Raw genomic sequence first — 25,626 nt, 5'->3', positions numbered from 1 at the left:
GGCGTAGGCTATAAGAAGATTGCCAAGACCCTGAAACTGAGCTGCAGTATGGTGGCCAAGACCATACAGCGGTTTAACAGTACAGGTTCCATATCCAGAGGTTGCGTTTGGGAAATAGACGTATGAGTGCTGCCAGCATTGCTGCAGAGGTTGAAGGGGTGGGGGGTCAGCCTGTCAGGACTCAGACCATATGCCGCACACTGCATCAAATTGGTCTGCATGGCTGTCGTCTCAGAAGGAAGCCTCTTCTAAAGATGATGCACAAGAAAGCCCGCAGTTTGCTGAAGACAAGCAGACTAAGGACATGGATTACTGGAACCATGTCCTGTGGTCTGATGAGACCAAGATAAACTTATTTGGTTCAGATGGTGTCAAGCATGTGTGGCGGCAACCAGGTGAGGAGTACAAAGACAAGTGTGTCTTGCCTACAGTCAAGCATGGTGGTGGGAGTGTCATCGTCTGGGGCTGCATGAGTGCTGCTGGCACTGGGGAGCTACAGTTCATTGAGGGAACAATGAATGCCAACATGTACTGTGACATACTGAAGCAGAGCATGATCTCCTCCCTTTGGAGACTGGGCCGCAGGGCAGTATTCCAACATAATAACGACCCCAAACACACCTCCAAGACAACCACTGCCTTGCTAAAGAAGCTGAGGGTAAAGGTGATGGACTGGCCAAGCAGACCTAAACCCTATTGAGCATCTGTGGGGTATCCTCAAACGGAAGATGGAGGAGTGCAAGGTCTCTAACATCCACCAGCTCCATGATGTCGTCATGGAGGAGTGGAAGAGGACTCCAGTGGCAACCTGTGAAGCTCTGGTGAACTCCATGCCCAAGAGGGTTAAGGCAGTGCTGGAAAATAATGGTGGCCACACAAAATATTGACACTTTGGGCCTGATTTGGACATTTTCACTTAGGGGTGTACTCACTTTTGTGGCCAGCGGTTTAGACATTAATGGCTGTGTGTTGAGTTATTTTGAAGGGACAGCAAATATACACTGTTAGACAAGCTGTACACTCACTCACTTAACATTGTAGGTAAGTGTCATTTCTTCAGTGTTGTCACATGAAAAGATATAAACTAAATATTTACAAAAATGTAAGGGGTGTACTCACTTCTGTGAGATACTGTATATATTTAAGAAAAAAAATATTAAATATTTATATATAAATTATATGAATTATAAATATATAAAATATTTTCACAATATATACTGTATCTTTATAAAAACTAAAATAAAAAAACTTGCCCCTTTTAGACTTGCACTATTCATTTACTGCTTGTTTTCTTAAAAAAAGAAAAAAGAAACTAACACTAGCTTCTCTATTCTTTTTGTATTCTACCTGTTTTTTTTATTTGTTTATTATACAATTAAAAAGGAAAAAAGGGCCTCTAAACACTTGCTCTATTCTATCCGTTTATCTTTTTATTTTATATATAATAAAAAAAAAAACCTTGCTATATGTACTGCACTAAGCTAACTGAGACTTGCCATAACACTTGCATATTGCTCTTTTGTTGACTTTGATTGCTTCCATTGTCATTTGTTAGACGCTTTAGATAAAAGCATCAGCTAAATGACTAAATGTAAATATACACAGTACACACACATATTATAAACAAAAACATTTAATTTGGATGCGATTCATTGTGATTAATCATTGCCCAGCACTAATTAGATTACATTTGTTGAATTTAATCAGTGGCGTACTCATTTCTCCAAACAAATTTAAACTGGTTTGTTAAGTTTAAACAAACTTAATTTATTTTACTGATATTAATGGAATATTTCTCTATTTTAACTATATGTTAATACATTTCAGTTTTGCATTCTTTCCATGAATTGTATTAACAATCATTAAAGGGTTACTCCATCCCAAAATGAAAATGTTGTCATTAATCACTTACCCCCATGTCGTTCCAAACCCGTAAAAAGCTTTGTTTGTCTTCAGAACAAAAATTAAAATATTTTTGATGCATTCTGACAGCTCTCTGACCCTCCCATAGACAGCTATGTAATCCATGTGACACAGCTGTCCAAAATGGCGCTAGGGTGACTTAAGGAGACATTTTTGAATAAAGTCGTTATTTTTGTTTTCTTTGCATACAAAAAGTATTCTCGTAGCTTTGTAAAATTACAACTGAACCCCTGATATCACATTGGCTATTTTACCGATGTCCTTGCTACGTTTCTGGACTCTTGATTGTGTTAATTACATTGCTGTCGATGGGCGGGTCAGAGAGCTGTCAGAATGCATCAAAAATATCTTAATTTGTGTTCCAAAGACGAACAAAGCTTTTACGGATTTGGAAGGACATGGGGGTAAGTGATTAATGACAAATTTTTCATTTTGGGGTGGAGTAACCCTTTAAGAAAAAAAAAAAATTGGGGTATTGGAATATACTCATTTATGCAGCATACTATTAACATATAAGCTCAATTTAAATCTTAACCCTGTAAAGCCTGAAATGAAATAATACTGAGAAAGTCATTTGCATCACTGAAATAAAAACAGAGCTTCAATGTAACATTAAAGAGTAAAAGTACCAATTTCATTAGCAAATAAGTATTTCCTTATGATTCCAAACATTTATTGCATGTAAGGGCTCCATTTGACTAGAATCCAAAAGGTTGTTCAAAAAAAGAAAAAGGGACTTAATTTTGTTTCATACCAAGGTCTTGAAAGCTTAGCATCTTCAGTGATTAAATACATTCAATATTAAATAACTGACAACTATTTGGTCATTCCAGTTTAATATTTATTTTCAAAAGATACTTAATAAAATAGAAATTAACAAGTCAAAAAACATCTAAAAGAACGCTTAAAACCAAAAACTATTTAACATTGGAAATTTGTTGTGAACCCTCTCTGAGATCCAACAAACTGATAAATACAAGAGAATGTCCACTGAGCACTAAATGGATTACCACCATAGAAAATTCAACAATTACAAAATTTACACATGTACATTTTCTTTTGCAAAGACCCAAAAAGGAAAAGATGGAAAGAACATGTTGAATTCAGTGATATGGACAAATCCTTCTCTTTAAGAAGCTGTCAAAACCTGTGCTACCAATAAAACACCAGAACCTGTTGAAAGCATTTCACAATCATGCTCAAAACAGTAAGGCGAACAGTGTATTAAAACAATTCAGCTGCTCAGGAGTTCTCTCATAGAGCCTTGGATCTCAGTGTAGTTGCTCATGACATTTCAGTATCCTCAATTTTCATCATCTTTTTAGGGGTTCCAGTAAACGTATCCTGTAACAAGATGACAAAGTTGTGAATTAAAAAAAAAAAAAATAGTAATGAAATGTCATTTCAGAGTATTAATGGCCATCCCTTGTCAACTATTGCACTTCAGATGAGTTACAACTAGAGATGTCACAAGAACCAATACTAAGGTAACAAGTCAGTATTTACATTTTAAAATCCTGCCAGTACTTGTTTTTCTTCAGTAGTGCAAGTACCAATGGAACCGAAGGTAATGACTAGAGAGGCTGCAATTCTTCTGGAACTGATGGGGGCAGCCAGAGCATACGCCTGTTAAGTTTTTCAGTCGGCCCTCAAAGGGTAAAAAAAATTGCCTACAAGCACAGAGGAACTACATGTGGAAGACGGCGATGATATATGAATGATTGTGTGAGATTTAAATGAGAGCGCACTCCCCGCAGCTCAAAGCACAAGCGCTGCGCATGATCACACACACACATAACTGTCTGACAGCTTACAGCTTGTTCATTCGTTGTGTATCTGTCTGCAGATTATCCTTATTAACATTACTGGCTAATATTATTGTTTTAAATATTTGTTGTTTATGAATGTTTTAAACAAATTTTCGGGCAGTATGTCAGTGAATTTAAACTAATGCTTGCATTCAGAGTAGCCTATATATGCGTGTGTGTGTGTGTGTGTGTGTGTTATTTCAAGGCCAACTGCCACAAATGTTGCCTTTTTGTAGTGTTAAATAAAATTATTGTTATTTTTTTCCTGTGGTATCAACTTGGTATCGAGTAGTGTGTACTTTTATTAGTATCGGTACCGACTACTAGATTGTTGGTATCGTGACATCCCTAGTTACAACTGTACAAGACCAACCAAAAATAATTACATAGAACAAGATATGGTCAAAGTATCACTGGAAAAAGTAAGTCTTTATCCATTGAAAGACTTTACCTTATTTCACCCGTTTTACCCAGACTTTAAAAGGGTCTGATGGCATATTTTTAATCTGCTAGCCCATTAGACCACCTCTCACCTGGGAGTGCAGCGTGATTCTGCGATAGTTAGGAAAACCACAACTCTTTACTATTTAACATTAGGGGTGTCAAAATTAATCGATGCATCACGATGCGGACGTGGATGATTCTGCATCGATGCAGTAATAGACCATAATCAATTATAGCATGACGATGTCATTCACATGTGCTTGTCACACGAGTATTAAAAATGCACTCTCTATTTTAAAATCAGAGCTTAGCTTTTTTCCCGCATATAGCACGTGTGTGCGCTACAGACAAACGCGGCGGGCTTCATTGCACAGAATATGCGCTGTTAGATGTGCACATTGCTTGACAGTGCTTACACTCACTGTTATTTTAGTCTTTTACTTTAGAAATGCTTTCATTTCATTCACATGCGAAACTCGTGGCTGCGGTTGCGGTAAATGCACTTGACGAATCACCTTCGATTATGAACGCGATATTGCCCACCTTGTCAGTAGAGATGTTCCGATACCCTTTTTCCCTTCCCGATACCGATACCTATTCCGATACCTAGGCTCAGGGTATCGGCCGATACCGAGTACTGATCCGATACCCGGGTGTGTATCTGGTTATACAGTTGTATGTACTACTAGCCCTGTATGAATTGATACAATTATTTTAGGGTGTGCTTCACCATATATAGATAGATAGATAGATAGATAGATAGATAGATAGATAGATAGTCTGGCGAGTAATTTTAACTGAATTTAAGACCGGTGGTGGTGCTTTTTTGGTCATTCAGTGTTTCTGTAAAAATGGGGAAAAACTGTCAATAATACTGATAAAATAATAATCATACTATGAATTCTACTAAGAACAATATAAAACGCACTAAGGATTAACGAGCTGCTGGATTCATGAATATTAATCACGTTGTCTGCATTGGCTCGAACGGATTTGCTGAAATCAAAACAGGGACGATAATAGGTGAACGCCAGCCAATGAGATAGTCGTTTGCGCATTAGCTCCGCCTACTACCGGAGAACCCGGCAGTTAAACTGAAGAATTCCAAAGGAACTCCGTTATTTTGACAGAAAAACACAACAAAGAATAACGTTTACATACCATGCAGAATTGACAGGCTACATGTAAGACTCCCTTGCTCCCTCTCCCTCTCTCTCTCTGCGTGTGAGGAAAAAAGCAAAGCGACGGCGAGTCGTGCGCTTCACACTAGAGCTTACGGTACGTAAAATACAGCTGCGCTGCACATTCATTCAGATGAACTGAAAAATACATCGCTTGACGGAGAGAGAAACTCTGAAGCGCTCAGAGTGTTCAGCGAGTGACAATATATCTGTGCTAAACTTATACATAGCCTACCAGTAAAATCTGATCATTTATTAGCCAGTGGCTAATATTAGACATCATATAGTCACCCAGGGTGAAGATTTAGTCGCGTATGCGAGTGATTTAACTTACTGGCAATGTGCTAGCACGTTTGTATTTCTTCTTCTCTGCTCTAAATAGTGGTTGCTTGTGTGCTCAATAATGCTGAGGAAAAAAGAAAAACCCATAACTATGATTATCTGTAAACTTTCGATACTTAAAGCACTCCCAGATACTGAAAGTGCTTTTTGTTTATCACTTGTAATTGTCTTTTCCCCCCTTTGTCACTTTATATTTGCTTGTATGTTTTAAAGCTATATTTACTTTTAATTCTTAACAATAATTAGTTAATTATATATTAAAATACTAATTAATTAACAGTTATTTTAAAAAGCAGCCTGCTTATATAATTTAATAAAAATGCACAAAATAAATGTGATATAATCGTGATGCATTGTGATATGGAATTGAATAGAATCGTTGACATGATAATCGTAATCGAATTGAATCGTGAAACCAGTGCCAATTCACACCCCAATTTAACATTAGTAATTAGATTAATAAAAGTCTTGTAAACTCAAAAATTGTGAAAGAAGTTTGTTAGAGACTTTGAGCAGCCCTAGCAAAAGGCACACTGTGACTTGATAGCATCAATGTTGACAGACAAAAGTGCTCAGTCTGTTGTGCTGCTGAGAGGTTTGTGTTTGTAGCTCCGTGTACCTTCGCTTTTTATTGAATCTCTACCTTACTTCCAATCCCTTTTGTCTAAAGTGATAATATATAACTTAATTGCCACCATATTTCTGGTGTTATCTTTCAAACTAATCTAACTAATTTGATCGTTCGCCTTTAAAAACCGCAAGTGCAGCTTGTTAGCCCGTTAGCTTGTCACTCGCGGTTCCATTTGCATTTCTATTCGCGCCTATTATTATTTTATTTTTTCCTCGCTCCGTTTTTCACGAGCTCATCAAACAACAGTGGTAAGTGGTAAGTTAAGTTGGTATCATTCATCAATCACGGTGAGTAATGGCTTCTTCTCCTGCTATTGTTGTTTGCACTGTTTGCCACATGTATAGTTTATCTGTCTCTGTCAGCAGCGAGGGATTCACATGTGATAAATGCAGGGAAATAGTTAGGCTGACAGAGAAGGTTTTAGAACTAGAGACACGCATCCAAACTTTAGTTGAGGACAGTAAGAATGTGAGGACTGTAGATACTGCTTTGGATGCGACTAGCTCAGGGAGTCCTGTACATTGTTCGGTTTCGGTTGAGCCCGTGCAGCAGGGCACCTGGGTTACTGTGAGGCAGCATAGTCGCGGGTCAAAACTCCACTCTTCCGTTCCGATCAGAACATCAAACAGGTTCTCCCCACTCGGTGACGCACCCACTGAGAAACCTGATGAAAGTGCTCTAGTTATTGGCGATTCTAAAATAGAGACACCAGCCACCATAGTCCATTGTTTACCAGGAGCCAGAGCACCTGACATCTTGGCAAATTTAAAAGTGCTGACTAATGCTAAACGTAAATTCAGTAAGATTGTTATCCACGTCGGCGCTAATGATGTTCGACTTCGCCAGTCGGAGATCACCAAAAATAATATTAAAGAGGTGTGTGAACTTGCAAGTACGATGTCAGACACTGTAATATGCTCTGGTCCGCTCCCTGCTTACCGGGGTGATGAGATTCATAGCAGACTGTCGTCACTTAATGGATGGATGTCTAAGTGGTGCCCGCAAAATAACATAGGCTTTATAGACAATTGGAAGAATTTTTGGGGCAGACCTGACCTGTTGAAAAGAGATGGTGTTCATCCCTCCTGGGGTGGTGCCGCTCTTCTCTCTAGAAATATGGCACATAGTCTTAGAGTTTTTACTTGACTAACTGGAGCCCAGGTCAGGAAGCAGACAGACTGGCTAAACCGACCGTCTGCTAGCCGCCTCACGTCACAGAAGTCAGCCAACTCTCAGCACATAGAGACTCCTTCACCTAGATATCACTCTATAGAGACTGTGTCTGTTCCCCGAACTAGAAAATACAGAAAACATCCAAACCAAAGTAATAGTAACAATTTAATTGATGTTCAACAAATAAAAAACCGATATAATACAGATAAACACATGATAAAGCTTGGCTTATTGAATATTAGATCCCTTTCTTCAAAAGCACTTTTTGTAAATGATATGTTCACTGACCATAAACTAGATGTGCTTTGTCTGACAGAAACCTGGCTAAAACAAGATGATTACATTACTTTAAACGAGTCTACACCCCAAGATTACCGTTACAAACATGAACCGCGTCCAAAAGGTAAACGGGGAGGTGAAATATTTTCAGTATCTCTCAGAGGTTGGGTTTCAAGTATAATTCGTTCGAAGTAATGGTGCTTCATATAACGTTATCCAAAGAAACAAGTATTAATGATAAATCCCCTGTGATGTTTGTACTGGCTACTGTATACAGGCCACCAGGGCACCATACAGACTTTATTAAAGAATTTTCTGATCTTCTATCAGAGTTAGTACTGACTGCAGATAAAGTCCTAATCGTTGGTGATTTTAATATCCATGTTGATAATGAAAGAGATTCGTTGGGATCAGCATTTATAGACATTCTAAACTCAATTGGTGTTAAACCACACGTGTCAGGACCTACTCATTGTCGAAATCATACTCTAGATTTAATACTGTCACATGGAATTGATGTCAGTGGCGTTGAAATTTTGCAGCAGAGCGATGATATCTCAGATCATTATCTAGTCTCCTGTATATTCCATATAGCTAAAGCTGTAAAGCCAACTTCTTGTTACAAATATGGTAGAACCATTACCTCTACCACAAAAGACTGCTTTATAAATAATCTTCCTGACTTATCTCAGTTCCTCAGCATATCCAATAGCTCAGAACAACTTGATGATGTAACAGGAACTATGGACTCTCTCTTTTCTAGCACTTTAGATGCAGTTGCTCCTTTACGCTTAAGGAAGATTAAGGATAAGAGTCCAACACCGTGGTATAATGAGCACACCAGCGCCTAAAGAGAGCAGCCCGGAAAATGGAGCGCAGCTGGAGGAAAACTAAATTAGAGGTATTTCGTTTAGCTTGGCGGAAAGTACCCTATCCTACAGAAAAGCATTAAAACTGCTAGATCTGATTACTTTTCGTCTCTTCTAGAAGAAAACAAACATAACCCTCGGTATTTATTCAATACAGTAACTAAATTAACGAAAAATCAAGCATCAACAGGTGTTGGCATTTCCCAAGAGCATAGCAGTAATGACTTTATGAACTACTTCACTTCCAAGATCGATACTATCAGAGATAAAATTGTATCCTTGCAGCCGTCAGCTACAGTATCGCATCAGATAGCGCACTATAGATCCCCTGAGGAACAATTTCATTCATTCTCTACTGTGGAGAGGAAGAATTGTATAAACTTGTTAAATCATCTAAACCAACAACATGTATGTTAGACCCGATTCCATCTAAACTACTAAAAGAGCTGCTTCCAGAAGTCATAGATCCTCTTTTGGCTATTATTAATTCATCATTGTCATTAGGATATGTCCCCAAAACCTTCAAATTGGCTGTTATTAAGCCTCTCATTAAAAAAACACAAGTTGACCCCAAAGATCTAGTTAATTACAGACCGATCTCAAATCTCCCTTTTCTGTCAAAGATACTAGAAAAGGTAGTATCCTCACAATTATATTCCTTCCTAGAGAAAAATGATATCTGTGAGGAATTCCAGTCAGGATTTAGATCGTATCATAGTACTGAGACTGCTCTCATTAGAGTTACAAATGACCTGCTTCTATCATCTGATCGTGGTTGCATCTCTTTATTAGTTCTACTGGATCTTAGCGCTGCGTTCGACACTATCGACCACAACATTCTTTTGAATAGACTAGAAAACTTTGTTGGCATTAGTGGAAGCTCCTTAGCATGGTTCAAATCATACTTATCTGACCACCATCAGTTCGTAGCAGTGAATGAAGAGGTATCATATCGATCACAAGTGCAGTATAGTACCTCAAGGCTCAGTACTAGGGCCGTTACTTTTCACGCTTTATATGTTACCCTTGGGAGATATTATCAGGATACATGGTGTTAACTTTCACTGTTATGCTGATGATACTCAGCTCTATATTTCTTCGCGGCCCGGTGAAACACAACAAATTGAGAAACTAACGGAATGCATAGTCGATATAAAAAACTGGATGACGAGTAATTTTTTACTGCTAAATTCTGAAAAAACAGAGGTGTTAATTATCGGACCTAAAAACCCCACATGTAATAACCTAGAACATTATCTAACACTTGACGGCTGCTCTGTTAATTCTTCTTCATCAGTCAGGAACCTAGGTGTGCTGTTCGATAGCAATCTTTCATTTGAAAGCCATGTTTCTAGCATCTGTAAAACTGCATTTTTTCATCTCAAAAGCATATCTAAATTGCGACCAATGCTCTCAACGTCAAATGCAGAAATGTTAATTCATGCGTTTATGACCTCAAGGTTAGACTATTGTAATGCTTTATTGGGTGGTTGTTCTGCACGCTTGATAAACAAACTACAGTTGGTCCAGAATGCAGCAGCTAGAGTCCTTACTAGAACCAGGAAATATGACCATATTAGCCCGGTTCTGTCAACACTGCACTGGCTCCCTATCAAACATCGGATAGATTTTAAAATCTTGTTAATTACTTATAAAGCCCTGAATGGTTTAGCTCCTCAGTACTTGAGCGAGCTCTTATCGCATTATAGTCCTCCACGTCCGCTGCGTTCTCAAAACTCCGGCCGTTTGATAATACCTAGAATATCAAAATCGACTGCGGGCGGCAGATCCTATTCCTATTTAGCACCCAAACTCTGGAACAGTCTACCTAACACTGTTCGGGAGACAGACACACTCTGTCAGTTTAAATCTAGATTAAAGACCCATCTCTTTAGCCTGGCTTACACATAACACATTAATACGCTTCTATTATTCAAATCCGTTAAAGGATTGTTAGGCTGCATTAATTAGATCAACTGGAACCAGGAACACTCCCCATAACACACAATGTACTCGTTACATCGTAAGTAGAATGGCATCTACGCTAATATTTGTCTGTTTCTTTCCTATTCTGTTACTCAGTCCGTATCCGGTCAGATGGTGGATCAGCACCAAGAGATGATGTCTACAGCCCTGATCGTCAGCGGAGACCAGGACACCCAGATGACCCCCAGAGATATATCCCCAGTGAAGACCTCTATTAAAATACAATAAAACTAAAAATATAATAAAATACCTAACTACATAATACTACTATTGTTAGAAATTGCAACAAAATTAAAATAGAAATATAAACTTTTGAACTGCGGGTTTCGTCTGGTCAGAGGAGAACTGGCCCCGACTGAGCCTGGTTTCTCCCAAGGTTTTTCTCCATTCTGTCACAGAGGAGTTTTGGTTCCTTGCCGCTGTCGCCTCTGGCTTGCTCAGTTGGGGACACTTAATTTCTAGCGATTATCGCCGATTTGATTGCACAGATACTATTTAAACTAAACTGAGCTAGACAATGACATCTCTGAATTCAATAATGAAATGCCTTTAACTGAAAATTGAGTGTTTAATCTTATTATACATTACTGACACTCTATCCTCCAATTTGATACTGTTAAGTGCTTTGACACAATCTGTATTGTAAAAGCGCTATATAAATAAAGGTGACTTGACAAAAACCTCTTAAATAAAGCAAATATCAGTCCCTCCAGTCATGAGTATATTTCAAAATAAATGGCAAAAAGCATAGTACTCAATTTACTCAGTAACTTAGTGTGATAAAGAAACATCCATAAATGAGAAAGCACAGGACATGGTGGACATTAAAAAAAGTTAAGCACAGTAATTGGAACTGTGCATTTGGTTCTAAAGTGACGACAGCATTAGCCTACTGCTTAACGTCATTAATGTTAATCAAACAACAAAAGACAGACAATTATTCAATGAAACTCAATGAAATTTGCTCAACTGAATAACTTCTGTAGAATCAGTGTAGGGTACAACAGGGCTAAGCGCGCCTCGGGGTAAAGCGCCCCTGCTGTTGGGGCTAAAGGTGCCATGCTTAACATGATAATTAATAGATCGCTGACTTTTCCATTTGTTGACAAGACATGGTTAGATTCAGATGGTTAATACATTATGTTGGGTGTACATATTAGAGATAAACACCATGTTTAGAATGAAACCATCATATTTAAAAACATGATATTAATCATTATATAATAAAATATAATTTGTTACTACTGTAAATATATATTCAATTATTATTGGATCTGCTTCAATACTTTAAGAATCTTTACTTATTAAAATGATTTTGTTTCTGTATTTTAAAATATATTTTTTAATATTAACATTTTAATGACAATATATTTATTGAAAAGAAAATATATTTATCAAAATAAGCAGAAAATAGTACAAAATATGCTAAAGTGAGTATTAACTTAGACATTATTTTTATAAAAATAAATAAATAAATAAAAAAAAACAACAGTATTTTAGCTGAAGTATTTGTATCAATTTACCCCAGGCCTTTTACCCCGAAAAAACAAAAAATGAACTTCTCTACTGTTTGTAATTCCCTTCTTTGTTCTTATTATGTATTGCATTCATTTTTAATTGAAATATGTATGGATTTCCCGAGCCGATCCAGAATTTTTTTTAACTGATCGTTATCTGCTCTCCTAAGCCTGATCCACCGGTGATTCGTCAGCTGTCATGCCGTCATGGCGGTATGCATAGACATCTATGGTGGTATGCACTTTCAACAGGACACAGTCATTAAAAAGACGCTTAAATGTGTTTGCATGACATGCAAGAACAAGGAGGTCTATTCTAGCGCGTCATACGTGTTCAAGATTCCATGTTTAGCGTATTTAATGTGCATTTTGTGCAAGGCATCACTCTACAGGAATTTTTCCTGTAAGTTTTATATGCCACCAATCTGATCGGAGATGTCGTTGTCATAACGCGTGGCTATGGCTTGCCTTGGACTTGACTGATAGACTGGCATTTGCAAACTTCATGCTTTCTAACCTATTCTCAACATTTTTTTTTTCTTTTATGTTGCAATTAATCTGCTGATTGTACATAATACAAGAAGTTTATATCAGTAGTCCCATATTAATAATTGTGACCACAGACTGTTTACAATATCCATTACATATATAGAGAGATGTCTTATGGTTTCGGTATAGCAGGAGGAAAATAGAAAAATGTAAAAAAATAAACAAATAGGTTTAAGTTAAACAAAATATAATTATATATAATTAATATACATACGATATAATATAATAATATAAATAATCACACTATTATTTATGAAAAAAATAAATTAAAAAAAAAAACACATTAAAAGGTATAGTTCACCCCCAAAAAATAAAATTCTATCATCCATTGTAGACTAAATGTTTATGCATAGTATATTTTGTGTTAAATCAAATAAATAATTTCTTTCTAAAGCTATTTGTAATGTCTACTTGTTACTTTCAGAGATGCAAACAGGTAAGCGGGTAAAAAGGTGAGGACATTGCGTGGATTGGGGGCATGCTCTACATGGAATTTCTTTTAGAGACATTTGCTTTACATGCTCATTTGTAGTTACTTTAAGGTTTTTTTTTTTATTACCTTATATGTCCAAACTTGCCATTTTTCACACACAAAAAAAGTAACATTTTGCGGCAACATTTTACAAAAATCAAGATTGAATATATCTGGTTAAAATTAGGGATGCATCGATCCGATACTGAGTATCGGTATCGGCTCCGATACGGTCATTTTCTGCGGATCGGGAATCGATCAGACGAGACCGATCCAAATCCGATATTGTGCGTATACTATTGTGTTATTGTTGAGCCCCACGAAAGGCACAAAAACATTATAAAGCACCATAAAGTTTCCGTGTACTATATTTCAAGTGTTCTGAAGCTGTTCCATAGTTTAATCTGAAGTACAGATGAATATTGAAGTCGTTAAATTCAAATTCAGGTAAACTCTTCTCTCCGCTGCGTCTGTCAGTCATCCTCCATTCAGCATTCAAGCTGCGTGTCACGTTTGGTTACTACAGTCAAACTCTCTTCAAGAGCGCACAGTAACTGAGGTTTAAAACTGTTAAAAGAAAAGGCTTAATAAACTAACGCACAGATTTAATACACTACGCATCAATATCTCTTCCCTTTGTACTTTTCTGTGCGGAAAGTATTCAGACCCCCTTAAATTTTTCACTCTTTGTTATATTGCAGCCATTTGCTAACATCATTTCAGTTCATTTTTTTTTCCTCAATGTACACACAGCACCCCATATTGACAGAAAAACACAGAACTTTTGCCTTTTTTACAGATTTATTAAAAAAGAAAAACTGAAATATCACATGGTCCTAAGTATTCAGACCCTTTGCTCAGTATTTAGTAGAAGCACCCTTTTGATCTAATACAGCCATGAGTCTTTTTGGGAAAGATGCAACAAGTTTTTCAGACCTGGATTTGGGGATCCTCTGCCATTCCTCCTTGCAGATCCTCTCCAGTTCTGTCAGGTTGGATGGTAAACTTTTATGGACAGCCATTTTTAGGTCTCTCCAGAGATACTCAATTGGGTTTAAGTCAGGGCTCTGGCTGGGCCATTCAAGAACAGTCACGGAGTTGTTGTGAAGCCACTCCTTCGTTATTTTAGCTGTGTGCTTAGGGTCATTGTCTTGTTGGAAGGTAAACCTTCGGCCCAGTCTGAGGTCCTGAGCACTCTGGAGAAGGTTTTCGTCCAGGATATCCCTGTACTTGGTCGCATTCATCTTTCCCTCGATTGCAACCAGTCGTCCTGTCCCTGCAGCTGAAAAACACCCCCACAGCATGATGCTGCCACTACCATGCTTCACTGTTGGGACTGTATTGGACAGGTGATGAGCAGTGCCTGGTTTGCTCTGACATGCACTGTGAGCTGTAAGGTCTTATATAGACAGGTGTGTGGCTTTCCTAATCAAGTCCAATCAGTATAATCAAACACAGCTGGACTCAAATGAAGGTGTAGAACCATCTCAAGGATGATCAGAAGAAATGGACAGCACCTGAGTTAAATATATGAGTGTCACAGCAAAGGGTCTGAATACTTAGGACCATGTGATATTTCAGTTTTTCTTTTTTAATAAATCTGCAAAAATGTCAACAATTCTGTGTTTTTCTGTCAATATGGGGTGCTGTGTGTACATTGAGGGGAAAAAATGAACTTAAATGATGTTAGCAAATGGCTGCAATATATAGAGAGTGAAAAATTTAAGGGGGTCTGAATACTTTCCGTACCCACTGTATTTATATATAAATGTATTTGCTTGTTTTCTCATGAATGTATTTTACAATACAAAGAGCAATGTGTACCATTTTACCAGATTTAGTCCTACACTTATTCACTTTTATTTGTAAATAAAAATGTTTCACTAGGTTTTATAAAATTACTGTGCACCCATGATTTTTCTAGAGTATCTTTTGCTGCTAAATTATCCACTAACCTAGTTTATAATAGTATTTTTGTCATAGATTATGATTATATATTTTTTTATTTGTTATTTTTCATTAAAATGAAGTTATCTATATGTAGTAGTTTGTGTTTAAGACACAAAAGTGACGATCAGGTCAACACAGAAGAATAGAAATTCTACATCGTTTTTAAAAAAAAACCTGCGCTGATATCGGATTGGATCGGTATCGGTATCAGCAGATACTCAGAATTTTCGGGATCGGATCGGATAGGATCCCATGTTATAAAAGATGAAGGACAAACATTTGCCCCCTCTCTCTTTACCACTCCCACATCTCAGACCTCAAATACATAAAATTACACTTTTTAGACATAGTTTTCTAAGTAAAGAAAATACCATTCAAAGCTTATTGAATCAACCACTGGCCAGTTGCATCAACTTAGCCACCATGTTAAGACTGTCTTAAGAGCTAGTTTGACCAACTAGCAGTTGCCAAGGGGTAATCAGTCTTACTTTTCCAATACAAATAAGACCAGTCTACCTTTTCGTAACTGAATTTAAAGTTATGACTGGTGTTGTCAAAAGACCCGGTACTTCGGTACCAAGTCGGTACAAAAAAAATTAAAACATCACGGTACCAAGTTCTTTTTAAGTACCGGTGGTACTGAGTACCCGGTCAACCCGGTTCTTGACGCGTACGGCCCTATGATTTCCGCGATGCAGAAAACGTGGACGGAACCTCGGAATCCAGTTATAAAAACGGAATTTACAGTTTAGTACGGAATGTCACAGAATTTGTCAAAGTTTGGATGAATTAATCAAAAGAAGGTCATTACACTTAAATCAAATCGCGACATGGACTAGTATCAGGGCTCGCAAAATCGCTAGCCCGACGTCCCGGGGCTATTGTGTTTTCCAGTCGGGCTACCAAAATGCATCACAGCCTGCCCGACGGGCTACCTTAAATACAGATCTCCTGCGGGTCCTTAAAAACTCTGAAAGTGAGTTGTATCAAAATTAAGGCCATAAAAAGTTTTAAATATGTTAAATGGTGTAAGAAATGTCTTAATTATAATTTCAAGAGGTCTTACAGTTGGGGACGGAAAGACAAAGAGTCACGATACGGCAGGATTAAACTTCAAAAGGCAATGATGTCATTGAATAAATATGAGCGCTGCACGTTTCAAGTCAAAACGCTGCGCGGTTGTCTTTATGTGAATGTATCTGAAGGGAACCGACTGTCCTCAGAAATGTGTTGTTGGCATTTTAATTTCATTTTACCTATAATTCCTGATAAAGCAGCGTTTATGAGCTCTGAGCTGCTTTGTGTACAGCATTTCCGGGGAAACCGCAATATTTCAGCGCTCCTAAAGCGCCACCTCGTGGCAAAGAATGAATTTGCATTTCCAATAAGCCTTTCTTACTGTTTATGGTCAGATCAATGCAGATATCAACTCATGTTTTTACGCAACAAACACAGAGTTGTAAATGAGAAAGAAGTTGATGTGCCTTCTAAAATCTAAACAATTAAGACAGTAATATTTATACATTTTAAATTTATATGTTTGATTGATCCCTTTTCATAAAAATGGCCTATAGCCTGAAACACTGTTGTATAAGATTTTTGTTTTTGTGGAAACCTGTATCTGAACTGTAAATCATGTAATTTTATGGCTCAAAACCTTCATATTTGTTGATATTTGTGTATTGAAAATATTTTTGATTGACATTTAAACTCCCATCTGATTTTCTATATTAAATAAAGAAAGAAAGAAAAGAAAATAGTAATTTTTTAATTCGGGCTAGTTAATTAATTTTCAGGCTACCAAAATCTGAAGAGTACCTGCCCGAAGGGCTACCAGGGATTTTGAAATTTTGCGAGCCCTGTGTATCTGTAAATATTAAGCCGCAAAAGTCGATTCAGATATGAATCCCCCATGTTCTGCGAGTCTCTGTGTGAATGAATGAATGGCAGAGACGCGTGTTTTTTTTCCTTTTCTTTTTTTTTTACTACACACACTGAAGCGCGCCTGACGCTCACGGTGATTTCAGCATCTGCCGTCTCAATGAGAACATAAATACATAAACATCTACAGAACTGCTCTGAGAGTCACTTCACGAGCATTTTACCATTTCATTTGAGTAAAACCAGTGTCATATCATATACACACACAGAAATATAAAAGGTATTCATGGCAACGCGTCAAAATAAAAGTTTATCTTAAAGACATTATGCCAGAAATATATTACTATTATTTAGTAGAATGTATGTGATACTATTACTACTGTTGAAAGAAAATTACTATTTATTTTTAAAGAAATAATCACACAATATTTCTTCCATATTTTAATAGTATATCCCCTTTATTTACCAAAAAAATTCAATGTGTTTAAATTTCATTAATTAAAAGACAAATTAAATTTGAGTGAAACTTTACTGTTTTTCATACTTTTATTACTTGCGTAATAAAGTATAAAGAATGGCATTGATTTTTGTACATTTTATTTTTGTTTGACTTTATTATTAAAGGAACACTCCACTTTTTTTGGAAATAGGCTCATTCTCCAACTCCCCCAGAGTTAATAAGTTGAGTTTTACCGTTTTGGAATCCATTCAGCCGATCTCTGGGTCTGGCGATAGCACTTTTAGCATAGCTTAGCATAGATCATTGAATCCGATTAGACCAGTAGCATTGCGTTCAAAAATGACCAAAGAGTTTTGATATTTGTCCTATTTAAAACTTGACTCTTCTGTAGTTATATCGTGTAGTAAGACCGGCGGAAAATGAAAAGTTGCGATTTTCTAGGCCGATTTGGCTAGGAACTATACTCTCATTCCGGCGTAATAATCAAGGAACTTTGCAAAGTTTATTATAACTAGTTACCTAGCTGGGGACTACTTTCAGGCGCTGCGTAATATCACTGCACCTGTTGCGGCCATGGTACGGCAGCAAAGTTCCTTGATTATTACGCCGGAATGAGAGTATAGTTCCTAATCATATCAGCCTAGAAAACTTTCGCAACTTTTCATTTTCCGCCGGTCTTAGTACACGATATAACTACAAAAGAGTCAAGTGTTAAATAGGACAAATATCGAAACTCTTTGGTCATTTTTGAACGCGATGCTACTGGTCTAATCGGATTCAATGATCTATGCTAAGCTATGCTAAAAGTGCTATCGCCAGACCCGGAGATCGGCTGAAAACGGTAAAACTCAACTTATTAACTCTGGGGGAGTTGGAGAATGAGCCTATTTCCAAAAAAAGTGGAGTGTTCCTTTAAAAATAGTGTGTTTTTTAATTAGCATGTGGTACCGAAATTGGTACCGAGAACCGTGGATTTTCACTGGTATCGGTACCGAATACTGAAATTTTGGTACCGTGACAACACTAGTTATGACCAGTCTTGAAGAAAAAAAAATTAGATAACTAACTTTTTAAGACTAGTCTAAACAGTTTGTGCAACCGTCCCCAGTCTTTTTATTTACCCTTGTAATTAACACATGTAATAAATTAGATTAAAAATTTTAAATCAACTGACAGCCCTGAGATAGATAGATATATATAATAATTATTAGTGATGATAGATGCCGCTTTTTGACATTTCCACATCCCTGTATGGATTGGATTTAATTTAATAACTTTATTGCACTTGAAATGTGCACCAAGCACTAGGAAAACTCAAGTATGGGATCGGAACTCCGTATCGGCAGATACTCAATATTCAATGACTCGGATCAAGGGTACAAAAAACCTGTTTGGGACATCCCTAATAATATGGTAAATATGATTTCCACAAAATTCTGGAAATTACTGCCACAAAATCAGTCAAAAATAAATACATACAGAAATACTGTTGGCACTGATCTTGCTGGGAATGGGTTTATAAATTGAGAAAATTACCTCTGCCAAAGACAGCGATGCTCCACTGGATGCTGGACACTGGGATTCAGTATCCGCTGAACACTCCACATCCAACTCAAAGTCCATTATCTCACCAAGGTCAATCTCTTCTCTGTTTCAATCACAGCAAGAGTTAAATGAACACTGAATTACATTAAAACAAAAAACTAAAAATAATAATACTCTAAAACAACAACTGTGACCTGCAGAAAATATGCATGAACTACAACTACATCTTGTACAAACGTGTTTTATACATATATGTTCAGAAATAATATGAGGAAAATGCTTAAAAAAACCCTAAAAAAACCCCCTCAAAAGTCAAGGTAATTCAAATTCAAAATGACCTAAGGTATAACATAAGTAGACTATTATTAACTATAAATGTCTGTAAATACAACAGCAGCTTTCAGCCTGTCACCATGATGCAAACATGAAATATCAGACCTACAGTAGGCCAGTAGTTCTTCACAGGTTTTTTTTATTCAATTGCGCTGCTTTGCCATTGTTTTTTCTATGTAAACATGGATGCGTTTGACTGTTGCACTCGCGTCTCTTGCAGCGTCTCATGCATGAAATGAGATTCTAAAAACGCAGTGCTCAAATTAAAAGAAGTTCACTCCCATCTTCCGTTTTTCCTATTCCTGCCCGCGTCGAAAAAAACCTTGTATAAGACAAGTTTGTACAAGATGTAGTTGTAGTTCATGCATCTTTTCTGCAAAGATATTTAACAAGTGATTTGTTTAACATGCTGACAACTTCATGTGTGGTGCACTTGGAATACAATTTTCTTTAACTAGAGGGTTAATAAAGAAAAAAAGTTACTTGAATCATGTTGCAGTTACACTTTCAAGTTGACTAAAAAATCATAAAAAAAAAAAAAAAAAAAAGAATGTCAAATGTTCTGAAAAATAAATAAATAAAATAATTTTTTGCCAAATCGCCCAACTCTACTTAGAACTTATTGCTTATTTATTTCAAATAATAATTTATCAAAACATACTGGGTTTGTTCATGATAGTTGTTAGTATCTAATAAGATTTATTGAGAGTTCATCATCATCATTATTATTATTATATTTTTAAAATATATAATTTTCTTTCTTTCTCTGCTCATATTTTAATATTCATTTGTCTGTATAATGTGTGTTGGAGGTCTGTGTTTTATTGGTTGTTTTCTACCCTCTTCCCACCTTCTACACTCCCAATTTTCCACAGCTTTAGATGCCCATTTCTTCAGTCTTTTTCAGATTTAAAATTTAAAAATTTTAAAGTGTGAACAACCAGTGCTAAACCAGGGGGGTTTCATGACACTTTAAAATACCTTCAAAATTATATATGATTTGTTGGAATTGGACAAAGAAAAATGACTGAGCTACAGCCGTTTGAAGGCAATAGAGTCAGCAGAGTTGATTTTAAGAAAAATCGAGTTAAAGTTTTCTGAAGATTCCAAAGCAAAATCACCAAGCAACATTGCATATTTTCCTCCAAATTTTTTCTTAATAGTTACTATATTAATCACAATATAGCTATTTTTTATTTTCTCTTTGTTATTAAAAGTAAGAACAAAGATGCAAAGAAACATTAGTTTAGCCAAGAGCAGCGAGTGATTCCTCTTTTCTTTTAATGTAAAACTAGGGCTGGACAATAATTCAATATCAATATGCATCACAATATAATTTTTTTCAATAACGGTGCTATGATTTTTAAACACATTTCCTATATTTCGATATACATTACCAGTGTTTCCCATACACTGATTTGTGGCGTTTGACTTCGTTGAATAAACATGAGCACTGCACGTTTCAAAAAGCGGGTGATTTATATGAATGTATCTCTGAAGGGAACATACTGTCTTCAGAATAGTTTTGATGGCATTTTCATTTTATCTGATAAAGCAGCATTCATGAGCAGAGCTGCTTAGATTACAGCCGTTACCGGGGAAACCGTTGGTTCTACTGCTCTCAAAGCGCCTCCTACTGGCAGAGAATCAGATTCTACTCCGCTGTTTTCAACATAATAATAAATGTTTTTTGAGCAGCAAATCAGAATATTAGAATGATTTCTGAAGGATCATGTGACTGGAGAAATGATGCTAAAAATTCAGCTTTAAAATCACAGGAATAACTTGCATTTTAAAATATTTTCAAATAGAAAACAGTTATTTTAAAATGACAAATATTTCAAAATGTTACTGTTTTTGCTGTATTTTTGATCAAATAAATGCAGGCTTGGTGAGCAGAAGAGAATTCTTTAAAAAAACTAAAACCTTACTGTTCAAAAACCTTTGACTGGTAGTGTATGTTAGCCTATAGTTTGAAGTTAAAGATATTAATAAGGTGAGTCTGAGATGTTTATTTGACAGTGATTTCACATTTCTTGTTTGTATGAAGGCTAAATACAAATAAAAGGTGAACAATTTATTTTTGCTGTCCCCCCCCCAAAATATTATATAGTTTTATAGGAGGAGTTCATAGACTTGGCAAATTCATTTTTCATAAGTTTGTTGGTACAGACATCTGTTGTGGCCATTCTTGGCAGTTTTTATGAGGCTTTTTTTAATAGTGTTCATATCGATATCGGAATTATATCGTATCGACCGAACTTAAGAAATATATCGTGATATAAATTTTGGCCATATCGTCCAGCCCTATGTAAGACAGATCTATATTAAGACCTACTGTAATGCAGGGATCTATTACAATGTTACACATTAGATTTTTCCCCAACCATTAACTAAACGTTTATGTAAGACATAACAGATTATTTTTGTGTGAATCTCGCCAAGACATATTTCGCAATAACATACTTTATAAGGAGACCGCGCTCTGGGAGAGGCAGGTCTTATGCATGTGCTTTGCAAATGTCAGTCAGCACGATCGTTTTTGTTTTCATCAGAATAGCTTTGAAAATCATATTTCACTGGTTTGAACTCATGTCATCGAGAATTCGATATGAATATTCACAAAGCTGGAATGCTGCACATTGCAACAATAGACCTACAACTTGTGGTGAGAAGCAGAAGCAGTTGTACAGAAGTCCTCTCAGAAAATGTACAAATTAAGATCATTTTAGATGTTTATTTACTATTTGGAGCATTGGGATCGCCAGAAGAGGGCTTAATGAACAAATTTTTGCGAAAACCTTAAATTCGACCAAAACTGATATTTTTCACTTCTTTTGTCTGTAGCTCATTAGACCGTGCACATTCGGACTTATTTTGCCAGCACGGGTAGGGCTGTCACGATAACTACTTTTTGTTGTGCAATATATTGCACCAAAATGAATTGCGATAAACGATATTATTGTCATTTTAAGACAATTTTATTTCACTTATGTAATTACAGTATGACAATATAATAGCATAATAATGCAAGTACACTCTTTCAAAGAACAAAGAACATTTTATTCTTAAGAATATTTAGACATTGGAACCGGAATGTGAAAAAAAAAATATGCTAAATACATAAAGCAAATACCAGCTCATTCACGTTATTTGGTTCTCCTCTCTCGCCAAAATGTTCCCACACCGGAGCTGAAGATTGCGGCTTTGAAACGAAGTCCATTGGGACTTGTTCTTTCTAACTGGCTATAGTTGTCACGAAACACTTTATAACGCAGTGGGTTCACGCCTTCTCTTCACCTGTCGCTGTCCGCTCTGTGCGCGTGTGTGTGAGGAGACGCTGCCGCCCCGCCTCCGCCACAGAGAGCAGACGAGATGACAGAGGCAGCGCGATCGACTAAAATGTTGGTGATATTCATTTTTATGTAAAAAAAATTATATAATCATTATTTTTAATTATAAAAAAATGATCAGTCGCAATATATCGCGGCACCAAAAATGATCGCGCTCATTTCCATATATCGTGCGATAAGTCGATATATCGACTATCGCGACAGGCCTAAGCACGGGTCCTAATTAATCATTGTGTTGCCACTATGCTGGACCATTCATAAAAATTTTTTTGTTCCTTTAGGAGATTGTAGCAGTTTAGTTTATTTGGACATCAAGAAACTTACATCTGCTGCAGGTTGCTTCCCTCTTCTGCAGGAGGATCCCATGCGTGAAGTTTGACACGCCACAGTTTAATCTGCTGGTCCCAGGAGCGTCGGCTGTACTTCTTGAATTTGTTTGGAGTCTTTGGATGAACACCAGGCTCTCTCATATGCCTAAAATAATGGTTAAAATATTGTAAATACTTTAATAGTAAGATTATATAAGGCCGCAAATCAGAGACAAGATGTCATAGCTGTATAATACATTTAGTTTAAAAACAAGAATCATGATCTCACTCACTTGGGAACTTCTTTAATGTATCTATCATATGCGAGAGTGTTTTTCCCATAATTAATCTGTTTTTGTCTCCTTACGAGAGTGGTCTCATCTGTCTCGATGTCACCTTTAGCAGGAGATTCTTTGGAATCTCTCGAGTCTCTGGAGTCAGAACTGGGGGAACATGAAAAGCTTGGGTTACAACTCGAGACATGACTGCTGTACAAGTGACACCTAATGGAACGGTTTAAAAAATTTTAAAAACCCCACAAGGTTTCCAAAAACTTCCTCATTTGCCACTGTTCATGCAAACAGATAGTCCCACCCTAAACTCACACCATTGGTTGCACCAATGATATTAATTTTAAAAAACACAGCAATGTTTTAATAGCACCACAGAGTCACAGTGAATACAGTCTTCATGGAAACAACATATGAATGGCATACTTTTAATGTGCATATTAGACTGAAATAGTAGAAAGTTTTGACACTGAAAAAGTTACACTAGCTTTTTGAAGACTTCAAGAAAATGTTACATTGCTTTAAATCACAAACCTTCCAGATGAGATTTTTCTGTCTCTTTGAGGAAAATCTGCTTCAAGAATCCTTCTTCTGTATCTGAAAAAGAGAGATCACTAATTAACAGTTTATAAAGGAGATAAACTATGTCTTTATATTATATTAAAATAAATTACATTCACATTTACAGAGTAATCGGAAGAGATAAAATAAGAAATCAAAAGAGGCAACTGACCGATGCATATCACGTCGGACATTTGAACGCATTTCCTCTGCCTCTACTTCATCTCCCCAGTTTTTTACTCTGGACACAGGTCCCTCACTCTCTGGGGTTGTGAAACTACAGAAAATAATAAGTAATAACAATAATAAAAGACAAATCTAAATTTTGCCAGTCAATTTGTCATCACTAAACATTGTTTGTATGCCAGGACGAGGTTAGATCTCATCCTAGCATAAAACTGATATTAATTCAACTAACAAAGAGTTTACAATTTATGCATGTTATACTCTACAAAATGCTAACCACAAAATAAAAAATCCATTTGACTTTTGAGAAAATAAGTGTCTGTTGTGCACACTATTTGAATCAGATAAGGAACATATAATGATCGTCATTACCTTTCTGGTCTGCGTGAGCTCTGTGAACATTTGCCAGGCTCTTCAACCTCGTGAGATTTTCTCAGACTACCATCTGCACCGCGTTTCCTACAATGGGACCATCTTGAAGCGCCTTTGTTCCTTCAAGACAAAAGACACGAGTAGCATTAAAAAAATAAAAAGTAAAAAGGATTCTTACACATTATCTGAACATTCTGCAACTACATGGAGCACGTCCATTAAAAATAAGATTTTTTTTAGTAAACAAAAATTTCATTTATTAATAGTTTTATACACACTTGACCACGAATCTGCTGTATTATAAATACCTTATAACAAATTTCTACACTAAAACAGCAACTTATTCATCTAAATCTTGAAAATACTTGTGCTCAAAGTAAACTGTTTTCAAGGCGCCACAAAATGTCAACATACACGAGATCAAGTTGCTCACCAAAACATAAAAATTACAACTAAATAAAATGGCAGATTGAGAGATGATGTAGTTTTAGAAGTTAGGTTAATATAGTACAATCCTCTCATGTTCTCATGGCGCCAACATGCTCATTTACACTCTTAAGCACAACACTGGCGGGATCCTTCACCTCCCTCTTTGCAATAACGCGTCTGCGCTTACAAGTTAAAAGATACTAATAAAACGAAGTTAAAGGAGCGCAAAAAGGTGTTTTGATGCGCAAAACAGACTAAATAACGTTAACGTTAGTGCACTAACGTTATACTAAACAATACTTCTGTCTTGCTTTGCTAGCAAACCGCTAAGCCAAAGAGTAATAAAACACAAAACAAAAACTATAACCACGACTATTTTTCGAATTCTTACCTGTTTTCATCAGGTTTGCAATCGTTTTCGTATCTGTGTTTTTGATGGGCAGACATTGTTTCGAATAAAAACGAGAAAGCTTACGCACAAACTGCTGCCGGGTTTAGATTAAACCGCGCCAATGTCCCTAGGTGTACGTCAACATCAAGATCACATGACACTGGAGGGGCGGTGTTGTGAATTGACTAGCCCACAGACCCGCCCATATTTGCCGATCTTCAAATCATCTGTATTTTTTAAGTCTATCAGTCTATTGTATGTAGATCACATCGAGTGTTTTAGCGCGTAATATTACGTAAATCTACTTTTTATAACGCTGTGGCGGGAATGCAAACAGACAAAGCCCACAAAACGACGGTCTGGCACTCCACACTCTAAAAATGCTTGGTTAAA

General features: G+C 36.6%; 1 protein-coding gene across 2 annotated transcripts; it reads right to left on the bottom strand.

Moving 5' to 3' along the window:
• Window positions 1-2,750: 2,750 nt before the first annotated feature.
• Window positions 2,751-25,391, bottom strand: slbp (stem-loop binding protein). Of its 2 annotated transcripts, XM_058798704.1 has the most exons (8): window positions 25,234-25,391; window positions 24,414-24,533; window positions 24,028-24,132; window positions 23,829-23,891; window positions 23,298-23,447; window positions 23,021-23,170; window positions 19,002-19,113; window positions 2,751-3,267 (listed from the first exon to the last, which is right to left on the bottom strand). In XM_058798704.1, the coding sequence occupies exons 1-8, from the start codon at window positions 25,287-25,289 to the stop codon at window positions 3,208-3,210; spliced, it is 816 nt and encodes a 271-aa protein (XP_058654687.1). In that variant the 5' UTR covers window positions 25,290-25,391; the 3' UTR covers window positions 2,751-3,207. The 2 variants fall into 2 exon arrangements, with proteins under 2 accessions (XP_058654687.1, XP_058654688.1); XM_058798705.1 differs by lacking the exon at window positions 24,028-24,132.
• Window positions 25,392-25,626: the final 235 nt, after the last annotated feature.

The sequence above is a fragment of the Onychostoma macrolepis genome, chromosome 14, assembly GCF_012432095.1.
Source record: "Onychostoma macrolepis isolate SWU-2019 chromosome 14, ASM1243209v1, whole genome shotgun sequence".
NCBI classification, from domain to species: Eukaryota; Metazoa; Chordata; class Actinopteri; order Cypriniformes; family Cyprinidae; genus Onychostoma; species Onychostoma macrolepis.
This window is presented reverse-complemented; position numbering and strand designations above follow the sequence as displayed.

Excerpts from the sequence above, each read along its gene's own strand:
- slbp (XM_058798704.1), bottom strand. The coding sequence starts at position 25,289 with ATGTCTGCCCATCAAAAACACAGATACGAAAACGATTGCAAACCTGAT. Across the intron at positions 24,534-25,233 it reads TGCAAACCTGATGAAAACAG|GAACAAAGGCGCTTCAAGAT; the intron begins GTAAGAATTCGA and ends TTTGTCTTGAAG. Across the intron at positions 23,171-23,297 it reads TACATTAAAGAAGTTCCCAA|GCATATGAGAGAGCCTGGTG; the intron begins GTGAGTGAGATC and ends CCATTATTTTAG.